Genomic DNA, 27,884 nt, shown 5'->3' on the forward strand with positions numbered 1-27,884 from the left:
AGTACAGAGGAGGTTTACTAAAATGTTGCCTGGGTTTCATCTCCTAAGTTACAGAGAGAGGTTGAAAAAGTTAGGTCTTTATTCTTTGGCGCAAAGAAGGTTGAGAGGGGACTTGATAGAGGTGTTTAAAATTATGAGGGGGATAGATAGAGTTGATGTGGATAGGCTTTTTCCATTGAGAGTGGGGGAGATTCAAACAAGAGGACATGAGTTGAGAGTTAAAGGGCAAAAGATTAGGGATAACATGAGGGGGAACTTTTTTTTACTCAGAGAGTGGTAGATGTGTGGAAAGAGCTTCCAGCAGAAGTGGTTGAGGCAGGTTTGATGTTGTCATTTAAAGTTAAATTGGATAGATATACGGACAGGAAGGAAATGGAGGGTTATGGACCGAGTGCAGGTCGGTGGGACTAGGTGAGAGTAGGAGTTCGGCATGGACTAGAAGGGCCGAGGTGGCCTGTTTCCGTGCTGTAATTGTTATATGATTATATGTTATATGGTTAAATTGAACCATTTTAACTTTTTTTTTAATCTATGAGTAATTCAACAATAAGGTTATACTTTGGTAAAGACGGTAGTTGTTTTTTCTCTCCCCACACCTGGCATACCAACCTGGAGGAAAAATAGAAAGTGAAATGACAGCTGCCATCTGTTGCTCAGCCTTTGAGTAATGCATTATTGCCAATGAGACAGAAAGGAACTTTTGTTAGCCTGAAGTGAATATTAAGTACCAGAATTATTATTTTACTTGAGTTAATTCAATTCTGGATCCACATTATGTGCTTTCCTTTGATTGCAATACTGCTTTTCCACTGATTTATGTAAGAAAAATAATGGTCATGGAACACTACAGCACAGAAACAGGCTCTTCAGCCCATCTATCTCGAGCCAGACTATTCTGACTAGGCCCATCAACCTGTACCTGGACCATAGCCGTCCGGACCCCTCCCATCCATGTACCTACCCACTCCTACAGGCAGCTCGTTCCACACTCTCACCCTCCTCTGAGTGAGTGAATTCCCCTTAACATTTCACCTTTCACCCTTAACCCATGACCTAATCTCAGCCAGTGGAAAAAGCCTGCTTGCATTTACCAGTTGAACCCACTCTACATAGTCTGGGATGAAGCACCTTATGAAACCTAGTTCTGAGACTCCTACACTGGGCAGGATGCATTCTCATAAGGAAAACAGAACAATCTTCTACAGAAATGCAACTCAACTTGTCAAATTTTCTTTGGTGAACTCTACGTACTCTATGCTGAATAGGAAACCTTTACTTTGTGCCTTTACTTCACCTACCTGCTCAGTTAACAGTGACATTATATCTGCAGTATCAGAGTTCTGAAGATTCTCATGTGTGGCAATTTCAAACTTCGGAGGGTCATCTGGGTATTTCTCCACGTATGTGAATTGGAGGGTTGCTTCAACCGCTGATAAAGAGATAATTTGAGTAAGTAACATTCTGTTATTGGAAAATGAGCACACATTTTTTTTTTCACAGTAACACGTCGAAGCTGCACCCTCTCTAAAATGCTGGTAGAAAGAGTTTTATTTGGGATTTTAGCGCTGGAAATAGTTACATTCCGACACGGCTCATTAGCGGGACAGAAGCATGGTCGCATTGTGTATTCCGGGACCAGCTGTTTGCGCTTATGCCGGCCGGTTTAGCGAGCAGAGCGGCTGACACCCCTGCTGAAATCTGGAGGAAAACACACAGAGGATGCAGAGGGGGATCACAAAGTCGAGGAAAGAGGACCGGGTTGAGACAACAGAGACTTATGGAGAAGAGGAGTTCGGTGGGTAATAAAATGGACGAGTTCACGGCGCTGGCCAGACGTCAGAGAACATTTCGGGAGTGCAGTGTTATGTGTTTCACTGAAATGGGGCTGCACGAGGACACACTCGATCAAAACTTTTCCATGGACAGTTTCCAGACCGTTCTGGTTGACAGGAAGTGCACTGAGAGCGGTAAGGGTAAAGGAGTTGGGTGCTTACTGTTCTGGTTAACAACAGATGGTGCAATCCGGGTCATATTACGATCGAGGAACGTGTTTGTAGACCGGATATTGAACTTTTTACTGTTGGACTTCAGCCATATTCCACTGAGATACAACACTGGGCAGCACGGGAGGTCGTTCCTACCTGTGGCCGTCAAACTTGCAGCTCCTCCCATGGAGGGTCAGACACCCTGAACCAATAGACTGGTCCTGGACTTATTTTCCATCTGGCATAGTTTGCATTTTATTGTTTGATTGTTTGTGGTTTTTGTATTGCTATATTTATGCTCTATTCTTGGTTGGTGCGGCTGTAACGAAACCCAATTTCCCTCAGGATCAATAAAGTATATCTATCTATCTATCTATAAACTTCCCTCATCTGTTTCTTTAAGTCCAATCCAAATAATTTAGAAAAAGAACTTAATACACAGATGGGTGTAGAGGGAGTCAAAGAGGAAGAGAGATACGAGGTTGCTGATTACTGATGTCTTTTAAGATTACTGAGGCTTAACACTGCTACGAAGGTTGTAATCGAAGAAATGGCAGTAAGAGGAAATAAAATATAGTCAAGTTCAGGACTCAAAGCTATTTTTCATATTGCATTTGCTTTTTATTACACTGGGCTGTTCCACTTTTTCCTGAATTCAAACAGATTGATCTGCTTTTGATTACAGCAGTGTTTCCCAATCTTTTTTAGCCCAATGATCCTCCCCAGTTTCCAAAACACTTTCATACTTGCCAATGCCCCTCTCAGGCACAATATACTTCTTGGCGCTTCCATAGTGTAAAGACGTGTCTACCATATGCTAACATAAGACCATAAGACATAGGAGCAGAATTAGGCCATTTGGCCCATCAACTCTGCCCCACCATTCAATCACGGCCGATCCTTTGTTCCCCTCCTCAGACCCATTTCCCGGCCTTCACCCCATAACCTTTGTCTAATCAAGAATCTATCAAGCTCTGCCTTAAATACACCCAACAACCTGGCTCCACAGCTGCCTGTGGTAATAAATTCCACAAATTCACCACCCTCAGGCAAAAGAAATTTCTCCGCATCTCTGTTTTAAACGGATGCCCTCCTATCGGAGGCTGTGCCCTGTTCTAGACTTCCCCACCATGGGAAACATCCTTTCCACATCTACCATATCTAGGTCTTTCAACATGCGAAAGGTTTCAATGAGATCCCCCCTCATTCTTCTACATTCCAGCAAGTAGACTCAGAGCTACCAAGCATTCCTCATATGATAACCCTCTCATTCCCAGAATCATCCTTGTGAACCTCCTCTGAACCCTCTCCAATACCAGCACTTCTTAGATGAGGAGTCCAAAACTCTTCACAATACTCAAAGTGAGGCCTCTCCAGTGCCTTATAAAGCCTTAGTATCACATCCCTGCTCTTGTATTCTAGACCTCTTGAAATGAATGCTAACATAGCATTTGCCTTCCTCACCGTCTCTACCTACAAGTTAACCTTCAGGCTGCTCTGCACAAAGACTCCCAAGTTCCTTTGCATCTCAGATTTTTGGATTTTCTCTCCATTTAGAAAACAGTCTACACATTTATTTCTACAACCAAAGTGCATGACCATGCATTTTCCAACACTATTTCATTTACCACTTTCTTGCCCATTCTCCTAATCTGTCTAAGTCCTCCTGCAGCCTACCTGTTTCCTCAACACTACCTTTTAAGCAGCAGCTTTTTGACAGGCAAAGCATTTCAGTGTGAAGTAGCAAGCTTTCAAACTCTTCATTGTTATCTTGGTCATTTTTGATAAACCATTGTTACGTACCCCGTAACTGGATTGCCAAACCAGCAGAAATGGATCACTCAGTTGGAGTCTGAATTACTAGAACTAAGAAAGTTTTATTAAAGAAACAAGCAACACAGTACTCTAATCAAAAGGATAATGAATGCAACAGTTCAGCAATGATAAACATACATATACACAGAATTCAGGATCAATCAAGCTCTATCGTTATCTAGGGGTAAATGACCAGTTTCAAAGTGACACAAAGTCCAGTTCAATTTAGTTCAGTTCGCATGTCGATGGACAGTGGGGGGGGGGGGGGGAGGAGAGAGCAAAACGAATGAATATTCAACACAGCTTCCACGCACAGACCTTCACAGTCAGCTGTCGGGCGAGTCCTTTGTGATGTCATCTGAGGTCACCGACCGTGACCCCTCCGTTTCCAGATACGATCGTTTCCCTGCGCTGAACCTGGCATCCAGGCAAGGGTGGACACACACCAGGTTCCCGCTGATCGTGCCTTTCCACCCTGTGCATTTATGGCTTGATCCCGCGATCAGCCGTCCAAAAGCTTCCCACCGACTTGTGAGAGGCGCACCGCTTCCAGGGTCTCGTTACCTCGGGTGCCATGTGTGTCCTGCCTTAGCGAACCTGTGCCTTTTTATCCCCCTGCTGGGGTATCGCCTGTCCATCACTTCAAACAGTTCAGGGTTCAAAGGGGGAGCCGCTCTTGACAGCTCCCTCCTTCTCACATCTCCAAATGCTGCTCCATTGTTTTCCTTATCTCTCTCTCTCTCTCCTGAAGACAGGTGGCAGACCAACTGCTGATCTCACAGGACAGCTAACATCTATGTGTATTCTTCTCACACTTCCCCCCTTTAAGGATTTTTACCGGGGGGATAAAATTTACAAACAAGAATACATTATTTGATACACACACAAATATACATCTTTATCAGCTATTTGCCTAACACAGCGAGTTTGAAGTTGTCAACACCTTGACAGACAGTCAGCCATCACATTTTCTGTTCCTTTTATATGTTATTAATAATCCCTTGGACCAGGCTCCAACTCAGCAAACTTCATAGTGGCCAAAAACACTGATGAATTGCGATCAATGTAACCTCTCATTTGGTTTTGTCCCGGACCACAATAACAAGGGTCGTCCCATTCTGACTTAGTTTTCTCTCGCAAGGGCTTAGTAGGAGGGGGAGGGGTAGTAACCGCAGAGTTATTGCAAAACTTCCTACAGTACCCCACCATCTCCAAGAGCCTTCTGAGGGCCTTCTTGTCTGTCGGGGTTGGGAGGTCAGCGATAGCCTGCACTGTAGCTTGCATCGCTGCCAGCTGCCTGTGTCACCACAATTCCCAGGTAAGTGACCTTCATGTGGCCGAACTCATTTTTTTCAAGGTTCACTATCAAGCTGGCTTCAGACAGCCGTATTAAATTGCCAATACACACCTCTGTGTTCGTCAGCCCTTTAGTCACTGAATTACTCATTCTATATGGCTTTTGCTTACTAGGCTGACCTATTGTAACAGACACCACCCAACGTCCCAGTTCTTTGCATCGCCTCGGGACAATCAAACACTCAGGTGCGAGTCGTTTAATTACTTCTCCTAAAGAGTCGCTTTGTTCGGGGATTAAGGGAGAGACCTTATCAGCAGACCTGGCCAAAACAATAGCCTTCTCCCATCTGGTCGATACCATACTCATCTTTTCAAAATGGTTTTTTTCTCTTATCGGGGGGACCCTAGCTTCATTGATTTCCGTGCTAACATCGACTAGGTTTGTTAGCATATCAAAAGCCTGTGACCGTCTCAGATCGCGTCGGTCATAATCAATAACATCCTTCCCCCTGGGCAGCCGGTAAACCTCTTTCACGGTTCCACCAACTGTTCCCTCCAGTACCGCAAAATGTCCACCGGGGGGGTACCTCGTGGGCCAGGTTAAAAACCTCATCCCCATAACTCTTTTGCACCACCCCCCATTCCAAATCTGTCCCTTTTTATCCACCTGCTGGGGTATTGCCTGTCCATCGCTTCAAACAGTTCAAGGTTCAAAGGGGGAGCCGCTCTTGACAGCTCTCTCTCCCGTCCCTTCATTACACATCTCCAAATGCTGCTCCATTGTCTTCCTTATCTCTCTCTCTCCTGAGGACAGGTGGCAGACCAACTGCTGATCACACAGGACAGCTAACATCTATGTGTATTCTTGTCACACCATACATACTCCATTAGCAATGTCTCACTTTCTCGCACAGTTGACTTATCGAGTTGTATCTCAAATTCTGTTTTTGTAGCTCCGTGCACAGTTGCTATTCAATGTCTTCACTCGTTTTGTCAGTACATTGAGCTACTGAGTTATTAGTCAGAAGAATTGATTTTAAAATACTGGTATCCATTCTGAGAACACTGGTGAGCACTTCTGATAAAGCAGGCATTATTAATCTTCCACCAGTTGTATGAGATTTTCCACACTTTGCTATCAGTTTGGAAATGTTTTAAGAAGCAATGAGACCACTCGCAAGGTCATTTTTTAGCTTTCTCAACAAATGACTTGAGTGTGCAAATGCTTCTTTCATCTTCTGGAACTGAATAATGGCATAAGTAGCCTTTTCAGGGTGTCTTTTACAGAAGAGTTCCTGCAATCTTGATGGTTTCATGGCTTTATTAGACTGTACAAATAAGACACATGGGCCGTTGCTGATCTGATGGGAATGAAATAAAACCATACTCCAGGTATTTAACATTGTATTGACACACTATCTGTAGTTCCTGTTTCTTAGCAGGATTAGAATTCAAGGCCTCACCGCCTTCATATGTAGAAATTGTGCCGTACGCATTTCTCCATCATTAACGAGGCTAAATTAAAATAAAAAATTAACACAAACTAGAAATGCCTATCGGATGTTGACGATGGCAGTGAGTTGACACAGACTGAAGATGGTGGCAGCACGCAAAGGAACGGCGAGGTGAAGATGAAGACGATCACAACAGTGAAAATTACATTGACAAGGATTCAGACTGGAATCTAAATGTTTGTCGGGATGGAGCTGGTGTTCGGCAAGCTACCTTTATACTATTCCAGTTAGCACGATTGATCAATCACATATGGTATCATAATTATAGTGCCAGTTAGGTGGGTGTCGCTTAGGGGGAGGTAAGAATCATATCCCCCCACCCAATGAATTCTACTTCCCCCTAATGCCCCCTTAGGACACATAACCTACCCCGTTGAGAGTCACTGGATTAGAACATCCAACATTACATACAAAAGAGACCCAAAAAAAAGGTTTAACTTGTGAATGGAAAATATAAAGTAGCATTTTTAACCACAGCAACACACACAGAATGCTGGAGGAACTCAGAGGACTTTCTTGTGTTTATGATTTGCTGTTCCACTGCGAAATCTCTTCGAGGGCCGCCTACCCTGAATACGTGTAAATCTGATCATTGACAGCAGTTCAGTGAAACCCTCTCTCATTGCTCCTTCTCTGCTACTACTCTGATTCTTCAACCATGTACTCACCCAGACACGCTACCACAGCCACACGTCCCTCCTGGGAACTTGTGTTGGCTGCCACCTTGTTCCTATCAGATTCCTTCTTCACCAGCTCTTTGCCTTTCCCACCCATGAGGCATGAGAGAGGAGATTGTTCAGGTGGATTGACGGGGGATGATGGCAGAGCAGAGATAGCTGAAGATTCTGGGAATAGTTCACAAGGCACAGGTCCCACAGAAGTAGTCGTTCTCAAATAGCAAGGGTAGGCAACTGTGGCTGACAAAGGAAGGTAAGGACTGCATAAAAGCCAACGAAAGGGCATACGTGGTAGCAAAAGAGAGTGGGAAGTTGGATGATTGGGAAGCCTTTAAAATCCAACAAAAGGCAACTAAAAAAGTTATAGGAAGGGAAAAGATGAAATCTGACAGCAACTAGCTAATAATATAAAGCAGGATACCAAAAGTTTTTTTCAGTTATATAAAGAGTAAAAGGGAGGTGAGAGTTGATATTTGACCACTGGAAAATGATGCTGGTGAGGTAGTAATAGGGGCAAAGAAATGGCAGATAAACTTAATTGGTACTTTACATCTGTCTTCACTGTGGAAGACACGAGCAGTGTCCCAGAGGTCCGCGAGAGTCAGGGAGCAGGAGTGAGTGCCACTGCTGTTACAAAGGAAAAAGTGCTAGGGAAACTCAAAAGTCTTAAGGTGGATAAGTCACCTGGACCAGATGGACTACATCCCAGAGCCCTGAGAGAGGTTGCTGAAGAAATAACAGATGTATTGATCATGATCTTTCAAGAATCATTTGATTCTGGCATGATCTTGGAGTACTGGAAGATTGCAAATGTCACTCTACTCTATGAGAAGGGAGGAAGGCAAAAGAAAGGAAATTATAGGCCAGTTAGCCTAACTTCAGTGGTTAGGAAAGTGTTGCAGTCTATTATTAAGGGTGAAGTTTCGGGGTACTTTGAGACTAATGATAAACTAAATCAAAGTCAGCATAGTTTCTGTAAAGGGAAATCTTGCCTGACAATTCTGTTAAGAATTCTTCGAGGAAGTAACAAGCAGCGTGGGCAAAGGAGAGGCAGTGGGTGTTATTTACTTGGATTTTCAGAAGGCATTTGATAAGGTGTGTCACATGAGGATGCTTAACAAGATAAAACCCTATGGTATTATAGGAAAGATACTGGCGTGGATAGAGGAATGGCTGACAGACAGGAGGCAGTGAGTGGAAATAAAGGGTTTCTGGTTGGCTGCCAGCAACTAGTGGTGTTCCTCAGGGGTCAGTATTTGGACTGCTACTTTTCACATTGTTTGTCAATGATTTGAATAATGGAATTGATGGCTTTGTGGTAAAGTTTGCGGATGGTATGAAGACAGGGGTCAGTAGTGCTGAGGAAGTAATGTGATTGCAGCAGGACTTAGACAAATTGGAAGAATGGACAAAAAAGTGGCAGATGGAATACAGTGTTGGGAAATTGGTATGATAATGCACTTTGGTAAAAGAAACAATAGTGCAGACTATTACCTAAATGGGACGAAAGTTCAAATGTCACAGGTGTAGAGGGGGTCACGAACCCCCTAATAGGAATAAAGAACCAGCAGAAATAGAAAACACTTTGGAGTCCAGTATTGCTATTAACTAATAATATTTATTAGTAACTACACAATACAGTAATATAAATGTGGATAAATCAAACAGGTTAGCAATGATTACATACATAAGTAAGTATATCAGTAAGTGTGGAAATATATGTATGAAAAACCAAGCTTCTTTAAGTCTAGGGGTAAAAAGATACAGTCTCACGATGATGAGTAAAGTTCAGTTCAGTTCATTTCTTGGTATTGAGTTGTGATGGAGAGAGAGAGAGAGGGAGAGATTTGAGTCTTCAGGTGAGCTGACGCCGTCGATCTTCCCGTTGTCCTTCGAAATCTTTTAAAAGTCACCGACTGTGACTATAACAAAGGGTACCGGTTTTCTGTGGTGGAGCTATCCCCCAGGCGAGGGTGGACAGATGGACAATTCCCCACCAGTCAATCCTTTTCCTCCTTCCACTGCAAGAACGATGGATCGATCCGCCTGATCGATCCTCCAAAACCCACTTTTCCTGTGGGCACAACAATGCTCATTCACTGTCCAGAACATGTGTCTGAGGTCTGTATCATCTGACCTCCTACTCATCTCACCGTACTGGGTACCACCTGTCATTCAAATAACTCCTCCTTCCTCCCTCTGTGAAGAAATGCAAGCAGGCAAAAATCCTTGAAGAAAGTGTCAACAACCTGCCAAAAATCATAACATCGAGTGTCCATTATATAACACCGCCTTCGGTCACCATAGCAACTTACGAGCCGCTCGGTGCTGTCTCCAACTCAGTAGAAATCCAAAGTTACTTCCAGTGCCTTAAATTGACAGTCCAACTGTTAGTCTTCGTCTCTCTCTCTCTTCAAAAGCACAGCTCATAGGGGTACTTCAGGATCCCGTCACAAGGGACTTCGGAGTCCTCGTGCCAGACTCCCCAAAGGTTAATTTACAGGTTGAGTCTGTGGTAAAGAAGGAAAACGCAATGTGGGCATTTATTTCAAGGGGAATAGAATATAAATGCAAGGAGATAATGCTGAGTCTTTATAAGACACTAGTCAGGCCGCACTTGGAGTACTGTCAACAGTTTTGGGCCCCATATCTCAGAAAGGATGTGGTGTCATTGAAGAGAGTCTACAGGAGGTTCACGAGGGTGATTCTGGAAATGAAGCAGTTTAACATGAGGAGCGAGAAGGCAGGTGTATGGAGTTGAGTGAGATCTGGGATCAGCCATGATGGGATGGCAGAGCAGACTTGATGGGCTGAACGGCCTAACTGCTCCTATGTCTGATGCCTTCACCTATCACCTACATACCCTCCCCAACCTTTTTATTCTGCCGTCTTCCCCCTTATTCTCCGGTCCTGAAGGAAGGACTCAGCCTGAAATGTCGACTGTTTATTCCTTTCCATAGATGCTGCCTGACCTGCTGAGCTCCTCCAGCAGTTTGGGTGCTATGCTCTGGATTTCCAGAATCTGCAGACTTTCTTCTGTTTATGATTTATAACTTACTACCAAAGGCCTGCAAAATCTCTGGCAGATCCATTACATGGCCTATACTGCCATCTAGTGGTTTGACAAAAAGAGCACTGGACAGGAACATCAAGAAAAATCTCCCAGTGGCCACACATATTAATTCCACATCCCATTCCCATTCTGATATGTCTATCCATGGCCTCCTCTACTGTCAAGATGAAGCCACTCTGGTTGGAGGAACAACATCTTATATTCCGTCTGGGTAGCCTCCAACCTGATGGCATGAACATTGACTTCTCAAACTTCCGCTAATGGCCCACCTCCCCCTCGTACCCCATCCGTTATTTATTTTTATATACACATTCTTTCTCTCTTTCTCTCTCTCTCCTTTTTCTCCCTCTGTCCCTCTGACTATACCCCTTGCCCATCCTCTGGTTTCCCCCCCACCTTGTCTTTCTCCCTGGGCCTCCTGTCCCATGATCCTCTCATATCTCCTTTGCCAATCACCTGTCCAGCTCTTGGCTCTATCCCTCCCCCTCCTGTCTTCTCCTATCATTTTGTATCTCCCCCTCCCCCTTCCACTTTCAAATCTCTTACTAACTCTTCCTTCAGTTAGTCCTGACGAAAGGTCTCAGCCTGAAACGTCGACTGCACCTCTTCCTAGAGATGCTGCCTGGCCTGCTGCATTCACCAGCAACTTTTATGTGTGTTGCATCAAGAAAACAATTAGGAATGGTATTAGGTTTCAAATCTACTCAAAGTCATCAGGATCATGACTGACCTTTACCCATTTTTCCGCACTATCATATTCACAAATCTCTGATATCATGAAATCTTCAAAAATGTTTGAATGAACTTAATGGCCAAGGTTCAGGGTAGAGAACCGTGTAGAAATTTCTCTTCATTTCAGTTCCAAATAGTCATAGTCATACTTTATTGATCCTGGAGGAAATTGGATTTTCATTACAGTTGCTCCATAAATAATAAATAGTAATAAAACCATAAATAGTTAAATAGTAATATGTAAATTATGCCAGGAAATAAGTCCAGGACCAGCCTATTGGCTCAGGGTGTCTGACCCCCCCAAGGGAGGAGTTGTAAAGTTTGATGGCCACAGGCAGGAATGACTTCCTATGACGCTCTGTGTTGCATCTCAGTGGAATGAGTCTCTGGCTGAATGTACTCCTGTGCTCACCCAGTACATTATGTAGTGGATGGCAGACATTGTCCAAGATGGCATGCAACTTGGACAGCATCCTCTTTTCAGACACCACCATCAGAGAGTCCAGTTCCATCTCCACAACATCACTGGCCTTACGAATGAGTTTGTTGGTTCTGTTGGTGTCTGCTACCCTCAGCCTGCTGCCCCAGCACACAACAGCAAACATGATAGCACTGGCCACCACAGACTCGTAGAACATCCTCAGCATCATCCAGCAGATGTTAAAGGACCTCAGTCTCCTCAGGAAATAGAGACGGCTCTGACCCTTCTTGTAGACAGTCTCAGTGTTCTTTGACCAGTCCAGTTTATTGTCAATTTGTATCCCCAGGTATTTGTAATCCTCCACCATGTCCACACTGACCCCCCGGATGGAAACAGGGGTCACCGGTGCCTTAGCTCTCCTCAGGTCTACTACCAGCTCCTTAGTCTTTTTCACATTAAGCTGCGGATAATTCTGCTCGCACCATGTGACAAAGTTTCCTACCGTAGCCCTGTACTCAGCCTCATCTCCCTTGCTGATGCATCCAACTATGGTAGAGTCATCAGAAAACTTCTGAAGATGACAAGACTCTGTGCATCTGGCCCGTCGAGCCTGCTCCAACTTTCAATGAGATCATGGCTGATCTGGCTATGGTCTCATCTCCACCTACCTGCCTTCTCCCCATAACCCTCAACTACCCTACCATGCAAAAATTGTGAGCGTGGAATCAGGAATTATTTTTCTGCTGTTCTTCTCTCTGTGACCACAATACCGAGAAGCGCAGTCTCAGGTACAGGAAACAGGAACAGTCCAGTCATCTGCTCATAAGCATCCCCCTATTCCCTGGTTTTCACCTACGTTCATCTCCTACCTTTCTATACTCTTTCTTCTTTTTTGTCCTCATATTTCACCTAGACGAAGGACTCCCAGTCTTTCTTATGCCATGGACAAATGCCATTAAGCAAGCGGACCAAGGACCCCAGTTTGGGAACCCCTGCTCTCGATCATGAAAAGCACTTTCTGGCACCTTGAACATTTTCCTTCCTAGTTAGTGTGAATGGCTCCATCCCTTACGGGTGTATTCCTTACCAAAACCTCTCCAGATATTATCAAGCCCATACATGGTATGGTTTGTGCCTGAGCAGCACTGTGTATTCTTACTTCTCTGCCATCACATCCTCCTCCTTTATCACTCTTACCTGTTAGGAATGTGAGACTTGGTATGTCATCAAAGACACTGGCATATCTCTACAGATAGGCATTCTAACTGGTTGCATCACCCTCTGGTGTGGGCGGGGAGGGGGAGGGCATGCACAGGATTGAAATAAGCTGCAGAAAATTGTGAACTCAAGTCAGCTGCTCCATCATGGGCACTGCCCTCCCCAGCATCCAGGACATCTTCAAGGAGCAATGCCTCAAAAAGGCATATACACACAGTTGCAGGAAATGGCTTGTGAACTCTTTACAATTACCTGGATTTCTACTTTAATTACTCATTAAATGTGGTCTGATCTTAATCTAAGTCACAATAATAGTCGCACACAATTTACCTAAACTAATAACACACCAACAGTTGTACTTTTCATGTCTTTATTGAACGCATTGTTTAATCATTCACAGTCCAGGCTGGCAAAATGTATGTGAACCCTTGTACAATGGCAAGCAGGAATTTTAGACCATTGACCAGTTGCAGTTCGTCAGTATTACTGGGATACCTTGCATGCCACATGCCACAGCATCTGAATTGGGTTAAGGTCTGGACTCTGACTTGGCCATTCCAAAACACAAATTTTCTTCTTTTTAAACCATTCCATTGTTGGTTTACTTTTGTGTTTCGGATCATTGTCCTGCAGCGTTATCCAACTTCTATTAAGCTTCAGATGACAGACCACTACCCTAACATTATCCTGTAATATGTCTTGATACAATTTTGAATTCATTGTTCCCTCAAAGATTGCAAGCTGTCCAGGCCCTGAGGCAGCAAAGCAGCCCCAAACCATGATGCTCCTTCCACCATGGTCCACCGTTGGGATGAGGTTTTGGTGTTGACGTCCAGTGCCCTTTTTCCTCCAAACATAGCGGTGCGCATTTCTGTCAAAAAGTCCAACTTTTCAACTTTGGTCTCATCTGTCCACAGAACATTATCCCAGAAGCATTGTGGAACATCCAGATGGTCTTTTACAAACTTGAGATGTGTTTTTTTATTGAAGAGCAGTGGTTTCCTCTGTGGTGTCCTTCTACAAATACCATTCTTGTTCAGTGTTTTTCTGACAGTGGACACATAAACAGAGACTTTAGCAAGTTCAAGGTCTTTTGCTGTTATCCTTGGGTACTTTTTCACCACTTTCAGCATTGTACATTGTGCTCTTGGTGTGATCTTTGCAGGATGCCCTCTCCTAGGGAGAGTAGCAACAGTACTGAGTTTCTTCCATTTGGAGACAATTTCTCTTTCTGTGGACTGATGAACACTCAGGGCTTTAGAAATGCCTTTGTAGCCTTTTCCAGCTCCATGCATCTCTACAATTCTTCTAAGGTCCTCTACCATAAGATAATGAGTATAATTAGGCCATTTGGTCCATCAAGTCTGCTTCACCATTTCATCATGGCTGATTCAATTTTTCTCTCAGCCCCAATCTCTAGCCTTCTCCCCGCATCCCTTTTGGCCTAGATCAATGAAGAATCTATCAACCACTGCCTTAAATATACATAAAGACTTGGTCTCCACAGCTGCTTGTGAATTCCACAGATTCACTACTCTCTGACTAAAGAAATTCCTCCTATCTCCATTCTAAAAGGACGCCCCTCTATTCTGAGGCAGTGTCCTCTGGTCTTGGACTCTATCACCATGGGAAACATCCTCTCCACATCATTTCACCATTCAATAGGTTTCAATGAGGTCGATAGGCAATAGATAACAGATGCAGGAGTAGGCTATTCGGCCCTTTGAGCCAGCACCGCCATTCACTGTGATCATGGCTGATCATCCACAATCAGTACCCCGTTCCTGCCTTCTCCCCATATCCCTTGACTCCGCTATCATTAAGAGCTCTATCTAACTCTTTCTTGAAAGCATCCAGAGAACTGGCCTCCACTGCCTTCTGAGGTAGAGCCTCAACGAGGTCACCCCTCATTGTTCTGAATTCCAGTGACTACAGGCCCAGAGCCATCGAACACTCAATGAGCTTGACTACAATTCCCCATTTAATATCACTGTGTGATTACCAATAGTTTTGTTTCGCACATCTTCACTACAAATCCCAAGTATGCTGACATGCTGCATTCCCAAAGCTGCATTTTTTCAGTCATAAAGCACTCCCACCTACAGAACATCTACCTGCCTCACACGTCTGTTGCTGCAAAGGTCTTGCCTGCCTTTATCTTTCATCAACCCATTTATTTAGCTTATTGTTTCATTTCTTTATTTTGAGATACAGCATGGAAGAGGCCCTTCTGGCCCAACGAGACATGACACCCGGCAACCCACCTATTTAACCCTCGCCTAATCACAGGACGATTTACAATGACCAATTAACCGACTAACCAGTGCAAATTTGGAATGTGGGTGGGGAACGCAGCATCTGGAGGAAATCCATATGGTCATGAAAGACTGCTTACTGTTAGTACTGGAAAGGAACTCCGAATCTGACGTCCCGAGCTGAAGTAGATGTGTGCTAATGGCTGTGCTACTGTGACGTCACATGGTTTTGTGAAAACAATCAGGAATCTCCAGATATCTCTATGCTGCCCGTCCCATCCCAACTGGCCTCGTTACAAAAAACTTGTAACTAGGCAAATCATCGAAGATGGTAGGTGCCATGTTACACAGTCAATGGCAACATCAAAATTTCCAAAGTACTCCAGTGTTATCCAGTTGTAAAGATAAAGATTAGCTTTACTCGTTGCACGTACATTGGGACACCCAGTGAAACATGTTTTGTCGACAGCCAACAAGGACATGCCTGGGGCAGTCCGCAAGTGTCACCAATCTTCTGGTGCTAACAGAGCATGCCCAAACCTACTAACCTTTAACTGTACACCTTTGGACTGTTGGAGGAAGCCGGAGAACCTGGAGGAAACCCATGTGGTCCAGGGGGAGATTGTACACACTCCTTACAGATAGCCGAGGGAATTGAACGCCAATCGCTGGCACTGTAAACGCTAGCTGCTACACTCCTGCGCACAACACTATGTCAGTAGTCAGCATTTATTGGTGGTGAGCAAGAACTGCATTTCCTGTGCCTGTTCTAAACTGCAGAGCTTTAAACTATGTACAGTCCATTGTAATACAGACTGTTAGCGTAACACGGAGGCCATGGAACCATAAAATCAACTTCCAGTACGTGTCCATACTTCCATACAAACAAGTACAAATAACAGATAGAACGCAAGTGGGTCTTATATAAAATCAAACGGAACAATAATATTAATCCCACACTGCATAAGACACATGGAAATATAGTTGAACCAAACTCAGGGCACTTACTTTCTTCATTTTCACCCGTTTCGGATGTTACCCTTATGGTAAAACTTGCAGGATTCTCCGACACCACTAGAGGGAAAAACAAGTATTAGTTTCCTTAGAAGAATAAGAAGTTAATAGAAAATTAGTACGTAGGTACAGCAACTAAAAAGCTAGCAAACGTATATAACAAGTAGTCAGTTGCAGCCAGTACATCTCCGGTTATCAGTTGTGTTCAGTACATCCCCGATTGTGTTCGTTGTTAATGCAAATGACTGTATGAAATCTATTAGGGTGGACATGGAGGGAATGCTTCCTGTAGTGGGGGAGTCTAGGACCGGGGGGGGGGGGGGAATAGAAGGCAGCCTCTTTAGACTCCTATGGCTTACAGGCTTCTTTCAATGTAATACAGAACTGTGCAAAGGCCTTAGCCACGTATATATAGCACGGGTGCCAAAGACTTCTGCACAGCACTGCAATAGTTTTATGTATCACTGTACAGCTATGACAAAAAATATCATTTTATGACATATGAGACTGATAATAAACCTGATTCTGATTTCCTTTGTCTTGTCCATGTTGAGATTAGATTAGATTATGAAGACACATAGTCCTCTTTTATTGTCATTTAGTAATGCATGCATTAAGAAATGATGCAATATTTCCTCCGGTGTGATATCACAAAACACAGGACAGACCAAGACTGAAAAAACTAACAAAACCACATAATTATAACATATAGTTACAACAGTGCAACAATACCATAACCCGATGAAGAACAGTCCATGGCACAGTAAGAAGTTCAAAGTCTCTCAAATGTCCCACATCTCACGCAGACGGGAGAAGGAAGAAAAACTCTCCCTGCCATGCCAACACAGTCCAACTCTGAGCCATCCGAAAACTTCGAGCTCTGATCAGCTCTCCGACACTGAGTACCGAGCACCATCTCTATCCGAACGATTCGACCTCAATCTCAGTCGCCAACAGCAGGCAAAGCCAGGGATTTTGAGGCCTTCCCTCCGGAAGATTCTCGATCACGCAGTAACAACAGCAGCGAACCTGCATTTCAGAAATTTCTCCAGATGTTCCTCTGTGCTTTCACGTCTGTCTCCATCAAATCAGAATTGTCCACGGCCCCTGTTTAACCGATACGATATCATTTTTACTGGAGGGCTGCGCACGCGTGTCGCGCTGCTCTCTCCTCTTCCTGCCCAGGTTGTTTTTGCACCCCACTGGACAAACCTCTCTTCCCGTTCTCTGTACACTATTGCTGATGAGGCCAACAATAGTTGCATCATCGGAAAACTTGCAGTTTGAGCTGCATTTCCATCTGGCAGTGCAGCCGTGAGACAACAGTGGGCTGAGTACGCCACCCTGGGCACCAGCGTTCAACGTGATTGAGCTTGAGATATTGCTGCCAACTTGGACTGACTGGGGTTTTCCCATCAGCAAGTCCAAGATCCATTTAGAGGAGGATGTTGAGGATAGTTTACTCACCAGCCTCAGAGGGATGATCATGTTAAACGCCAAGCTGAGGTTGATAATAACATCCTGGTGTATGAGGCATTGTTTTCCAGGTGGGAGAGGAAGAAGTGGACAGCGAGGCTATGGCGTCAAGAGTAGACCATTTCGAGGCGTAGACAAACTGTAAAGGGTCCAGTATAACTGGAAGGTGGGATTTTATATAATCTCACCTTCCAGCTACATTGCTTCAGAATATGGAGTCACCCATTAGTTGAAATTTACTGTCATCACTGAGGACAATGACATTGGAGTACCACTCCATTCAGTGTAAAACAGCACACTAGCAATTCAAATGCTAAAAACAATGACTGCATTTAAATTAACATCTGAGTTATTTAGAGTGACATCTACTATAAGTTACAATTAAATTAAGAGCAAACAACTCTTAAAATGGGGCATTGCATAGTTACGCGACAGCCCTGGGCAGAAAGTTGTTTTTCAGTCCCGATGTCCTCTTCACCTCTTGCCAGATGATAGGAAATTGAATGGGTGATTACTGGGATGAGTCCATCATGATGTTGGGAACCCGCCTTAGACAGTGCGAGCTGTAGATGGTTTCCATATCTGGTAGTGTGTCTGTGCAATGATGTTCTGTGGTGTCCTGATCACTCGCTGAAGAGCGTTTTGGTTGCTCGTTTCAGCTAGTGTACCATATCAGAATCAGAATCAGGTCTAATATCACCGGCATCTGTTGTGAAATTTATTGTCTTTGCAGCAGCAGTACAATGCACTACACGATAATAGAGGGAAAACTGAATTACAGTAGATATATAGTTATATTAAATTAGTGCAAAAGTAGAAGTAAAAAAGTAGTGAGTTAGTAACGATGTGCAGTTGAGAGCATACTGTCATGCTCTCAATTATACATCGATAAAGGTTTACCAGCAGCTTTTGGGGCAGATTTGCTCTCTTTAAACTCCTAAGATGGTGTAGGAGCTGCTGAGTCTTCCCGACGATCAAGTAGGTGCTGGTGATTTCAGTCAGCTCTTCTCTCAAAGGTCAGTGAATATTCAGAATGATCTACCTGAGAGCATGCAGGTGCTATCATTGAACATTTTCAGGGTGGAAACTGACAGACAAACAAGTTGCGGGTGATGTTGCTGAGAGAGTGAAAATACAGCCGAGATCAAAACCGGGTAAGCTAGAATAGCAAAACTTACTCGAGTGATCAACAGCTAACTCCTGCTCGTTTCATCTTTATAAATTACTTCATGAAAAGTATACTAAATCACAAACTTACTGTTTAATACACAGTCCTTTTCTTTCCTTAATCCAGCATAAACAATTTTATTCCTAACACTTGTTCTCTGAGAGTTGGATAAAAAATAAGCAAAGTCTCAAAAGACTGGAGCATTACAAATCAATATTGCAGACTAATAGAAACACAGAAAGGTTGCAAGTTATTCAGCCCTACCAGCCAATGCTACCATTCACAAGGATCATGATTATTCTGTCCCAATACTGTATTCCTTGTCTCCCCCCATACCGCTTAATGCCTTTGCATCTGGAAATATTTTCAGCAAGTTACCTTCTGTAACGTTTTTTCACTAATTCACCACTGACTGAATGGAGAAATTTCTCCTTACACCAGTTCCAATCTTTTTATCCTGCATTTTGAAATTGATTCCCCATTCTAGACATGCCAGTCAAGGATCCTTTTAGTATCCAGGCTGTTTAGTCCTGACAGAAGTTTCACGAAGATCCACTTTATCATCCATATTATGACAATGATACCGGGGCCATTATTGTCTGGTTGTATGGAAGAGCCGATTTCTGTGCTGTACTTTTCTATGACTATAAAATAGACCAGAGGTCCTCGTTCTGTCTTGCCTACACTTCAGAAATAAAGCAACATAACTATTTTAAAGCTTATTCACCATCTTCATCACATTCTTGGTTCCTAACATTTCTGGAAAATTGCCTTTATCTCCTCTCGTACACGGAACCAGAATAATTATTTAATTGCTCTTCGATAGTTGTACAGGGATGGTGCTGCGGCCTCATCGTTTCACGAACCTACTGTTGATCTGATCCTGAACACCGAATGCATGGAATTTGCACATTTTCCCTCTGACTTGCGTGCTTCCTCTGAGTGCTTGTTTCCTACCACATTCCAAACTGATTCTTACCCCAAATGTAGATAGAAAGTGCATCAGAACTACCAGTGGAACTAAAGATACATAAATCATGGTCAAGCCTGAATTTCAGTAGGATATTTAATTGGTCACGGATTTTAAATGACAAAAATTGTTTGTAATGCTGTCAGGATGGGAAACAGTCTTCCCTCAAGCCATTAGGCTCCTGAAACCCTGCCACACCTTACGACATTTAATATTTGAACTTTATTTATGTGTAATTCATCCTCACTTCCATATATTATGTGTTATGTATGCTACAGTGCTCTATACCCTGGTTCAGAGAATGTTGTCTCATTTAACGGTATGCATGTATTAAATGCATTAAATGACAATAAAGTTGACTTGACTTGAGAACCCGACAATGTGACAGTTAAGAGAAACGTGCGTGCCTGCTTGTCACTCAATTTCCCAGACGAGTCAATGACCTGCCTTCCAGAAGCTTCAAATTTAGTTACCAGAGCCTCATAAGGAAGTTTATATTTTTAATAAATGTCAACGTAAATAACAAAATCTCCTACATCCACCATCATCTTGGAAACTTCTACAGAAGTGGTTTGCCATTGCCTTCTTCTGGGCAGTGCCTTGTTTTACAAGACAGGTCACCCAACCATTATCAACACTCTTCAGAGATTGTCTGCCTGGCGTCAGTGGTTGCATAACCAGGACTTGTGATGTCCACCACCTGCTCGTACGACCATCCACCACCTGCTCTCATGGCTTCACGTGACCTTGATCAGTTGGAGGGGATTGCTACAACTTGCCCATAGGGAAGGAATATCTTACACCTGCTTGGGTAGAGATCTACAGTGGTGGTGGAAAGTTTGTGAACCCTGTGGAATTTTCTCTATTTCTGCATAAATCTGTCCTAAAATATGATCAGATCAACATGCAAGTCCTAAAATTAGATAAAGAGAACCCAATTAAATAAATAACACAGAAAACATTATACTTGTTGATTCTCTGATTGAGAAAAATTATCCAATATTACATGTATTTTGAACCTCTAGGGTAATGTCTTCTACAAAAGCTATTTGGAGTGAGGTGTTCCAATCAATGAGATGAGATTGGAGCTGTGGGTTGTAGAGGTGCCCTGTCAAAGTCAGGTTACTGAGAGGGCCTGCTCTTCTCAAGAAAGAGCTGTTTATGTGCACCATGCCTCGATCAAAACAACTTTCGGAGGAACTTAGAAGAATTGTAGATTGTTGGAAAAAGCTACAAAAGCATTTCTAAAGACCTGAATGTTCATCAGTCCACCTTAAAAGAAATTGGCCAGAAAAAGAGTAAACTCAGTACTGTTGCTGTTCTCCCTAGGAGTGGGCATCCTGCAAAGATCTCAGCAAGAGCACAATGTGCAATGCTGAAGGAAGTGAAAAAGTACCCAAGGATAAGAGCAAAAGACCTGCAGAAATCTCTAGAGCTTGTTGAAGTCTTTGCTCATTTGTCCCGATAAGAAAAACACTGAAGAAGAATGGTGTTCATGGAAGGACACCACTGCTCTTCAAAACCAAAACATTGCTGCACATCGCAAGTTTAGAAAAGACCATTCGGATGTTCTACAATGCTTCTGGGACACTGTTCTGTAGACAGATGAGAGAACAGTTAAACAGTTAACAGTTTGGCAGAAATGCAGATTGTTATGTTTGGAGGGAAAAGGGTACTGCACACCAACACCAAAACCTCATCCCAATTGCGAAGCATGGTGGAAAGAGCATCCTGGTTTGGGGCTGCTTTTGCTGCCTCAGGGTCTAGACAGCTTGTAATCATTAAGGGAACAATGAATTCAAAATTGTAACAAGACATTTTACAGGAGAATGTCAGTGTAGCAGTCCGTCACCTGAAGCTTAACAGAAACTGGATAATATAACACAACAATGATCCAAAAGGCAAGAGCAAGTCAACAACAGAACGGCCTATAAAGAAGAAAATTGTGTTTTGGAACTGCCGAGTCAAAGTCTTGACCTTAATCCTAAAGGAATGTTGTGAAAGGACCTGAAACAAGCAGTTCACACAAGGAAGCCCACCAACATCCCAGAGTTGAAGCAATTTTGTAAGGAAGGATGGCGTCAAATTCCTCCAAGCCGATGTGCAGGACCGATCAACAGTTACTGGAAATATCTGGTTGAAGTTTTTGCTGGACAAGGGGGTCAAACCAGTTACTGAAAGCAAAGGTTCACATACTTTTTCCAACAAATACATGTAATATTGGATCATTTTTCTCAATAAATAAATGAACAAGTATAATGTATTTACTTAATTGGGTTCCCTTTATCTAGTTTTAGGACTGACAAAAAGATCTGATCATTAGCAGCGGACCAACTGATATGCAGAGAGAGCTTTGCACAGATTGGGGAGAAGAGTTTCAAAAAAGGAGTGTTTCGCTGGGCTTGGCGCATTAGCGACAGACCAATCTATTCGCAGAGAGAGCTTTGCACAGGTTGATTCATGATTCATTAGCCGGAGCAAGTAAAAGTAAGGCAGGGTCAAAGCTTTGCAGCCATTGTGTGAGTGGGAACTGAAAGCTTTGGCTCAACAGGCTTCAGCTTGAAGCTTTCATTAAAGAAGAAATAGTGAAACATCTAGAAAAAAATGGATCCGTCAGGCAGACGCAGCATGGATTCAGCAAAGACAGGTCCTGTTTGACAAACTTACTGGAGTTCTTTGAGGATATAACAAGTGCAGTGGATAGAGGGGAACAGATGGAGATTATTTACTTGGATTTCCAGAAGGCGTTCAATAAGGTGCCACATGAAAGACTTATCCATAAGATAAGGATGTAGAGTTGGGGGTGATGTATTAGCATGGATGGAGGATTGGTTAACTAATAGAAAGCAGAGAGTTGGGATACGTGGGTGTTACTCTGGTTGGCAATCAGTAGTGAGCAGTGTGTCTCAGGGGTCAGTGCTGGGCCCGCAATTAATGATCTGGAAGAGGGGACTGAGTGTAGTGTATCTAAGTTTGCTGATGATATTAAATTGAGTGGAAAAGCAAATTGTACAGAAGATACGGAGGGTCTGCAGAGACATACATATAGATAGGTTATGTGAGTGGGCAAGGGTCTGGCAAATGGAGTACAATGTTGGTAAATGCCAGGACATCCACTTTGGAAGGAAAAATGGAAGAGCAGATCATTATTTAAATGGTAAAAAATTGCAGCATGCTGCTGTACAGAGGGACTTGGGAGTACTTATGTATGAATCACAAAAGGTTGGTTTACAGGTGCAGCAGGCTATCAAGAAGGCAAATGGAATGTTGGCCTTCATTGCTACAGGGACTGAATTTAAGAACAGGGAGATTATGCCGCAACTGTACAGGGGACTGCGAGGCCGTACCTGGAGTACTGCTTACAGATCTCGTCTCCTTCCTTGAAGAAGGATATACTGGCTTTGGAGGTGGTGCAGAGGAGGTTCACCAGGTTGATTCCAGAGATGAGGGGGTTAGACTATGAGGAGAGATTGAGTCGCCTGGGACTGTACTCGCTGGAATTCAGAAGAATGGGAGGAGATCTTATAGAAACATGTAAGATTATGAAAGGGATAGATAAGATAGAGGCAGGAATGTTGTTTCCACTGGTACAGGGCCCAAAATTGTTGACAATACTCTAAGTGTGGCCTAACTAGTGTCTTATAAAGGCTCAGCATTATCTCCTTATTTTATTCCCCTTGAAGTAAATGCCTATATTGCAAGTGCCTTCTTTAACACAGACTATAAATTAACCTTTAGGGAGTCTTGCACGAGGCTCTCAAATCCCTCTGCACCGCTGAAGTTTGAACCTTCTCCCCATTTAGATAATAGTCCGTGCTATTGTTCCTTTTACCAAAATGCATTATCACACATTTCTCAACAATGTATTCCATCTGCCACTTTTTTGCCCATTTTTCCAATTTGTCTAAGTCCTGCTGCAATCACATTGCTTCCACTAGTAGGTGAGACTAGAACTAGCGGACAGGGCCTCGAGATTTGGGGGAGTAGATTTAGGACGGAGATGAGGAGGAGCTGCTTTTCCCAGAGGGTGGTGAATCTGTAGAATTCTCTGCCCAATGAAGCAGTGGAGGCTAGCTCAGTAAATATGTTTAAGACAATGTTGGATTCAGTAAATATGTTTAAGACAATGTTGGATATGGAATTAAGGGTTACGGGGAAAGGCAGGTGGGTGGAGATGAGTTCATGGCAGAACAACCATGATCTTACTGAATGGCGGAGCAGACTTGATGGGCCAGATGGCCTACTCCTGCTCCTATTTCTTACGTTCTTATGTTAAGTCATTTTTATGCAGAAGTAAAGAAAATTCTACAGGATTCACAAACTTTCTTGCACTGCTGTATCTCCACCCCACTACCCAAGTGCATCCAACACTTTAGACAAAACCATAGCCATGTATGTGGCATAATTTACCCTTTATAAATCCACTTACTTTTTGCTGATACACTAAGATTTTTCAGTTTATTTGGTCACTGTATTCTATTGGGATGTATGGGGTGGCCAGGGAAAGATAGCACCTCTGGTGAAGGGGCTTGCCGTGTCCATTCTGGGGCAGCTCACTCACCTTACCCCCAGAATATGGCCGAAAGATTGAGACCTGAAACCCCCGCCAGCTCTGCTGGCAATGCAACATCATTCACATGCTCACACAAACACACTATTCCAATTTCCGTCCTTGTCTGCACTGCTCCTTTTACGCTGTGCGGCTGCGCAGTAACTGAAATGCTCCCGCGCACATAGCAATTGTTACCACGCAGCTGGAATTGGGCATGGCTAGAAAAAGTTTTCGAAATGTGAAAGATTTCTGTTGTTCTGTATTTAATCGTACCCTTCCATTAATAAATAAAAAAATGTGATTTTTCAATTTACATTCTGGGAATTCATCGTGGGCATATTACAAAGCAAACTACAGTGCTCAGTTTTCAGGCCATGTAAAAGTTTCTTGTTCAGAGCAACGGTTAGTTCACACGGCTGTAAAAAAAATTAGAGGGAATGTTGCTCATCAGAGAGAAGCGAAGTATTCAAGGAAGTTTCAAAACCTTCCTGAGGAAAAAAAACAGTAACATCTAGGAGTCTTTGGAATCTCTGTGTATGGAGAAAATAGCAGAAGATGCCGATTTGTGGGCTGCATTTTGGCCCCATCTGCCCCCTCCAGAATCGGAATGAAGTTTGCATTCTGGGGCATTGTCAAGCGTCATTGAATAGAACATAAAACATTGAAAATCGACAGCACATCGGCCCACAATATCGTGACGATCGTGTAACCTACTGTAGAAGCTGCCTAGAATTTCCCTACCACACAGCCCTCTGTTTTTCTAAACTCCATGGAATACAGATTATTGCAATCTGTCACTTTAATGGAAAAGGCCTCATCTCGCCCCCCCTACCCTCAGCTCAACTCCACCCTCAACCACCTCCACCCCCCCATTCCTCATCGCCCACCGACATTTCTCATCTACACCGTCCCCAACTCATAACCCACCTCTCCCATCCCCAGCCTCCTCTACTCCCCCGCCTCACTTTCCCGTCCCTCGCTCTCTCCTGGTCTCTCCCTCGCCCATTTCCCCGCATTGCCTCCACGCCAGTCACCAGATGGGCCTTAGCCGGGCCCCAAAGAGAGCGGAGGGCAGCACCTCTCCCTGCTCGGCGGCTAGCCGCTCACCTGTGAACGAGTCCGGGTAGATGGACTCCAGCGCCTCCAGCTCGTTGCGCTGCTCCTCGCAATAATCAGTCATCTTGCACGGTGGAGCAAGGCCATTGAGAGCAGCGCCTCCCGTCAGACACACCGGCCTCCGTACCCAGCTGCGGATCGTCGATCGATTCAGCAGTCAGCGCGCACACGTGACCCTCCCCGAACGATCTACGCACGATTGATTTGCTGGGGCCGAGACTGAGCGGACGTCACAGCTGTGTCGTCATTGATTTGGAATGCGGTGCTGGCGGGGGAATCCCCAGCGCGGCCTGGCGCACGTGCTGGGGAACCACGCTGTGTCTGGCGGCGCAACACTCGTCTCCGGCAGCTCCTGAGACAGTCCCGGGTCCCAGTGATAAAGCATAGCCCGGTGATGTGCTTAACACAGTTGCGCTTACTGTCCTGAGTTTTGCACAATGTCGGCTACGTGGAACAGTGTATGTTCCCATCCCAACCTACATTAGTGGCCGTCCCGCACTTCGCTACATCGCCGACTGCATTGGCGCTGCTTCCCGCACCCACGCTGACCTCGTCGACTGCATCTGCCTTGTCTCCAACATCCACCCTGCCCTCAAATTTAACCAATCCATTTCCGACACCTCCGTCCCTCTCTCGATCTCGCTATCTCTGTCTCTGGAGACAGCTTATCGACTGATGTCTATTATAAACCCACAGACTCCCACAGCTAACTGGACTTCTTCCCAGCCTCCTCCCAATTCCTCCGTCTCCGCTGCATCTGCTCTAGGATGAGGCTTTTCATTCCAGAACGAAGAAGATACCCTCCTTCTTCACAGAAAGGGGCTTCCCTTCCTCCACCATCAATGCTGCCCTCAACCGCATTTCACGCACGTCTGCTCCCCGCCACCCTACCAGGGATAGGGTTCCTCTTGTACTCACCTACCACCCTCCCTGTCCAGCACATAATTCTCCACAACTTCCGCTATCTCCATTGGAATTCCACCACATCTTTCCCCTACCACCACCACCACTTTCTGCTTTCTGCAGAGATTGTTCCCTGTGCAAATTCCTTGTCCATTCATCCTTTCCCATAGATCTCCCTCCTAGTAGTTATCCTTGCAATCGGAACAAGTGCTACACCTGCCCCTACACCTCCTCCCTCACTACCATTCAGGGCCCCAAACAGTCCTTCCAGTTGAGGCTACACTTCACCTGTGAGTCTGTTGGGGTCATACAATGTCTACTGCTTCTGGTATGACCTCCTGTATATCGGTGAGACCTAACGTAGATTGTGAGACGGCTTCGCCGAACACCTACGTTCTGTCTACCAGAAAAAGTGGGATATCCCGGTGGCCACCCACTTAATTCCACTTCCCATTCCCATTCTGATATGTCTATCCATGGTCTCCACTATTGTGATGAGGCCATTGAGACTTAGGTTGGAGGAACAACACCTTATATTCTGTCTGGGTAACCTCCAACCTGATAGTATGAACATTGATTTCTCAAACTTCATGCAATGCCCCCACCCCCTTCATCATTCCCCATCCCCTTTTCCCGCTCTCACCTTATCTCTTTGCCTGCCCATCGCCTCCCTCTGGTGCTCCTACCCCCTTTATTCTCTTCTGTGGCCTTCTCTCCTCATCTATCAGACTCCCCCTTCTCCAGCCCTGCATGTCTTTCACCAATCAACTTCCCAGCTCTTCACTTCACCCCTCCCTCTCCCGGTTTCACCTATTCCCTTGTGTTTCTCCTTCCCCTCCCCCATCTCTTATCTCTACTACTCATCTTTTTTTTTCCAGTCCTGCTGAAGGATCTTGGTCCAACACGTCACTGTACTCTCTTTCATAGATGCTGCCTGGCCTGCTGAGTTCCTCCAGCATTTGGAGTCTATTATTAACAACGAGGTTTTAGGGTACTTGGAAACTAATGATAAAGTATGTCAAAGTCAGCATTGTTTCTGTAAAAGGAAATCTTGCCTGACAATTCTGTTACTGAGTTCTTTGAGCAAGTAACAAGCAGGGTGGGCAAAGGAAAGGCAGTGGATGTCATTTAGTTGGATTTTCAGAATGTGCTTGATAAGGAGCTGCACATGAGGCTGATTAATGGATAGCAGAATAGCTGACAGGTGGGAATAAAGGGGACCTTTTCTGGTTGGCTGCTGGTGACTAGTGGTGTTCCTCAGGGGTCAGTATTGGAACCGTGACTCTTCACATTGTTTGTCAATGATTTAGATGATGGAATTGATGACCTTGTGGCAAAGTTTGTGGATGATATGAAGATAGGTGGAGGGGTAGGTAGTGCTGAGGAAGCAATGCAATTGCAGCAGGACTTAGACAAATTGGAAGAATGGGCAAAAAATGGCAGATGGAATACAGTGTTGGGAAATATATGATAATGCATTTTGGTAAAAGGAACAATAGTGCGGACTATTATCTAAATGGGGAGAAGGCTCAAACATCAGAGGTGCAAAGGGATTTAGGTGTCCTTGTGCAAGACTCCCAGAAGGTTAATTTACAGGTTGAATCTGTAGTAGAGACGGAAATACAAAGTTGACGTTTATTTCAAGGGGAATAGAATATAAAAGCAAAGAGATAGTGCTGAGGCTTTATAAGACACTAGT

The 27,884-nt window shown here is 44.2% G+C and overlaps 1 protein-coding gene across 1 annotated transcript in view; it reads right to left on the reverse strand.

The window, feature by feature from the left end:
• The window catches only part of rwdd1 (RWD domain containing 1), a 44,976-nt gene extending 19,543 nt beyond the window's left edge, over nt 1-25,433 (reverse strand). The window contains exons 1-3 of the mRNA XM_063033511.1: nt 25,274-25,433; nt 15,995-16,060; nt 1,299-1,429 (exon numbers count right to left, since the gene is read on the reverse strand). Of these exons, the coding sequence (XP_062889581.1) occupies nt 1,299-1,429; nt 15,995-16,060; nt 25,274-25,346 (270 nt within the window). The 5' untranslated portion in view covers nt 25,347-25,433. The remainder of the gene's footprint in view (nt 1-1,298; nt 1,430-15,994; nt 16,061-25,273) is intronic.
• Nucleotides 25,434-27,884: the final 2,451 nt, after the last annotated feature.

Source organism: Mobula hypostoma, chromosome 2 (genome assembly GCF_963921235.1).
Source record: "Mobula hypostoma chromosome 2, sMobHyp1.1, whole genome shotgun sequence".
NCBI lineage: Eukaryota > Metazoa > Chordata > Chondrichthyes > Myliobatiformes > Myliobatidae > Mobula > Mobula hypostoma.